Source organism: Aedes aegypti, chromosome 2, assembly GCF_002204515.2.
Source record: "Aedes aegypti strain LVP_AGWG chromosome 2, AaegL5.0 Primary Assembly, whole genome shotgun sequence".
Taxonomy (NCBI): Eukaryota; Metazoa; Arthropoda; class Insecta; order Diptera; family Culicidae; genus Aedes; species Aedes aegypti.
The window spans coordinates 327,593,810-327,597,484 of NC_035108.1; the positions used below are offsets into that span (position 1 = coordinate 327,593,810).

The 3,675-nt window shown below is 39.2% G+C and overlaps 1 protein-coding gene across 1 annotated transcript; it reads left to right on the top strand.

The window, feature by feature from the left end:
* The first annotated feature begins 532 nt into the window (after window positions 1-532).
* LOC110675197 lies at window positions 533-3,255 on the top strand. The gene is made up of 4 exons (XM_021839610.1): window positions 533-661; window positions 723-1,791; window positions 2,620-3,033; window positions 3,092-3,255. The coding sequence occupies exons 1-4, from the start codon at window positions 533-535 to the stop codon at window positions 3,205-3,207; spliced, it is 1,728 nt and encodes a 575-aa protein (XP_021695302.1). The 3' UTR covers window positions 3,208-3,255.
* The last annotated feature ends 420 nt before the right edge of the window (window positions 3,256-3,675 follow it).

Sequence of the window (3,675 nt, forward strand, 5' to 3'; positions counted from 1 at the left end):
TTTGTGTGAGCCGTGCCTGGTTGCACATAAAATAATTATATTGTTGCTGAACACTGACATAATAATGTGTATTTCATTAAAATAGATTTTTATTTGAGGATATGAAATCCAATAAGGATTTGAAATTATATTTGCCAAACTCATTCATAATATACTACTTCGCGTCGAAAAATGGGTTAACCAACATGTCAAGTTCGATTTTTGACCAACTTCGCCGCGTCGCGACTCGCTTCGCTATAGTGCGCAATCTATACCCTCCGCCATATTCATTATGCGCACTATTGAGAATCGAGTTGCGACGCCGCGAAGTTGGTTAAAAGTCGAACTGTTTAGCCCATTTTCCAATCCGAATCAGTATATTTATTCTCATTGTTATTGATATGTCAGCTAAGCCCTAGTCGTAACTTCCTCTTGAAAAACGGGAGCCCTGCACCACCGACATTGTTGTCAACTTGTCACCGTCGTCGATTGAATACTACATTTTTCTTCACACGTGTTAACAAATTGCCTGATTCGGAAGTTTTTTGTGCAAATGGCGAAATCGAAGAAAAAGGTTGTGATTTCGGCAGCGGTTAAGCAGACCGCATCGAAAAAAGTACATCGAAGTGTTCGGAAGGAAGCTAAATCGAAAAATCTTGATTTTTTGCTCGCTCCTCATCAGGTAATGTAGATCGAATACTAACATGTTTGCTCTAACCTCAAAGCTGGTTGTTTTCTTACAGAACAAAAATGTCGACACAGAAATTCAAGAGATAAGCCCCGAAAAGCCTTCAACTTCCACAGCAGTTCCGCAGCGACATCGCAGTGGCAAACGACCGGTGGAATTGTCTGTCCGCAGTCATTCCAGTTATTTGGTCCGCAGCAAGGAGAACACGCCCTGTCAACAGGGTGATGGAGTATCCGTATCACCTCCATCTGCTAAACGATGTGCCATCCGTGTACCGGTCATTTATCTCGAAAAACAAAATCTGCAGCGCGGAAATAAAAGATCAACACTGCTCCGTGGCAGCCTGTCGGATGGAGAGAACGATGAAGAGCACTTCGAGTCGAATGCGGATGAAAACTACCACAAAATGCCGTGCGTGGGCCGTTCAAAGGATCCCTCAGGAGCTGTTAAAAAGTTTAGCCAGGAGTTGACATCCACTAATCAGGTGAAATCATCGCAGGAAGAGGGCCGTGAAAAGAGACCGGCAGCAATATCAGTCACCAGTTCCATTGACCAGACCGAGGACGATTTTCACCAACAACAAGACGTAAACAAAACGCCATCATTCGCTCTTCCTGCAAAACGGTTGGCATTCCGAGCACCCTTGATTGATTTTCCAACAGATGGAAATCTACAGTTTCTCAAAGATTGGCTGTCAGAAGAAGAAGACGAAAGTGAGAGCTGTGAATCGGAAACACAAAATGCGTGTGAAACAGACGACGACCTTGATGACCGTCCTAAGAATCTATCAAAGACTGGTGCGGTTAAGGTAAAACAACAAAAGTCGGGCCAGAAGCAAACATCCGGAAAACAGGTAGGAGTAACAGCAGTTCCGCAGCAACAGTTCGCCGCAAAACAACAGGCAGCAAAATCAATCCGCCATCAGTCTGGTTCCTTTGTTCAGATCAAGGAAGCTATGCTCCGTCAACAAGCTCCATCTACAATACGATGTGCCGTTCGAGAGCCGTTGATTGATTTGCCAACAATCGAAAAGCTGCCGTTAAATGATGTAATGCATCCACCATCACCCACAGCTATCGGATCTTTTCAGCCAAATCCACTAGTCGAGGCAGACACCGATTTCCGTAAGTAAATGTAGTTCTTAAATAGCTGATGAAAAAAAAAACACAAAAAAGTGCTCTTTAAATAAGAATTTTTAGCGAAGTGTCATTTAGTTTTGCGCCATTTAGTTCCACTAGAGTTTGTATCCCTTGACAGATACGTGTATTTCGACCTCAACAGTAAGGGCGTCTTTAATGTCGTTTACTAGACTCAGTAATTAATTATCTTCAGCCTTCATTCTTAAATTTCTTAAAATTATTTTTGTTGTTCAAAAAGTATTTATTTGATAGAAACACTCAAAAGTGATCAACTTCGCCCCATTTTACGGTACCTCAGATTTTTTTTTCGACGAGTATAAGTACCCTAAAAAATAACAATCCTGAAAAATATACATTGAAAAATATTCTTTCTAAGAAAATTGGAACATTTCCAGCTTTAATTGCTATTTCCCATACTAAATTCAAGAAATGCCAAAAATGCAGCTAAAGGCCACACTGGCCATCATCATAATCACCCTATCCATTTGAAAAAGCAAATCTCAAGTACCACTCCATATATCGATGTGAAAAATTTATCATATAATTCTATATATGTTGCCAGTAAAAGCTTAATCGGTTCACTAAAACTCGAAATTTGCTTCTGCAAAGTGTTGATGGAAATTGTTAGAGTGAGACTCAACAAGTCTGATGAGTTTTAATATTTTTCAACTTAATTGTTTGTTTTTTTACTAACCATCAATGTTGGGTTGCTAATTATTGGCTCATGTTACTCTCCTGATGATAACGTCAAATTGTTAACCATTTAGTAAACGTTTTATTTTTATGTGGACATTTCTTTTTTCACTTTAATAGGCTGTGTTTGCGGACAGCAGGCTAAGATCGATCAGCTTATCCACCTGAACAATGCCCTAATTGCGCAAAATAAGAAATTGAAACTTGCTAATGAGAAAAGCTCACTCCGCTGTCTCACATTGACGGACGCCCTAAATGCAAAAGTGTTGAGAAAGACACATGACGAAAAGTTCACCGAATTGCCCGGTTTCCCCGACAAAAATAAGTTGAAGAAATTTTCTGAAACTGCTGGGAGCCGCGACTACATTTTTGTCAAGCTATTGCTGATGGAAATCTTCACGGATGGTCTGAAAAACATGACACTCACGGGTCGTGTAACAAACAATCCAAATGGTCGGAAAGGAGGTGAGCGGATTCAAAACGAAATGCCGGAAAAAGTTCGCCTAGATCCTGAGAAAGTTAAATACATCGAAGGTTAAAATTAGATATATTCTAGTTAACATAAATTTCATTGTTTATTTTTCTTCTACAGAGCGATTTGTTGAGCACCGAGTTTATCAAGGGGAAACCCCGGCCGTCGCTGGAGTTAAGGTTAAACAATGTCGCGAGCTGATCGCACGCGTTCTGATTTACTATGGTAAGAAATAATTTGTCACCGATTCAATGTTTTAATACAATTCAGAAGTTGAATTTCAAAGAAATTTAAGTTTAATTTTTGACGAAGTTTTTGTTTGCTTTTTGTACTAGCACAATTTGAAATCTAAATTGCTGTTCATAAGATCATTTATGAAAACCCTCATAAATATAAAAAACTGAAGATAAAAATGAGTTACTTTGTTTGTATTTTAGGAGAATGAAAGAAAAATCTTTGGAATTGGTCAATAAATTTCAGCGTTCACAATATGTTATGATCATTCTATTATTGAATAATTGAAAGCGATTAAAAATTGACTTGTTGCTACATAAGCCTATTTTTAAACTACTTTTTTATATACTGCTTTGCATTGAAAAATGGGTTAACCAACGGGCGAAGCTTGATTTTTGACCAACTTCGCCGCGTCGCAATTCAACTCTCAATAGTGCGCATAATGCACACGGCGGACGGAATAGATGTGC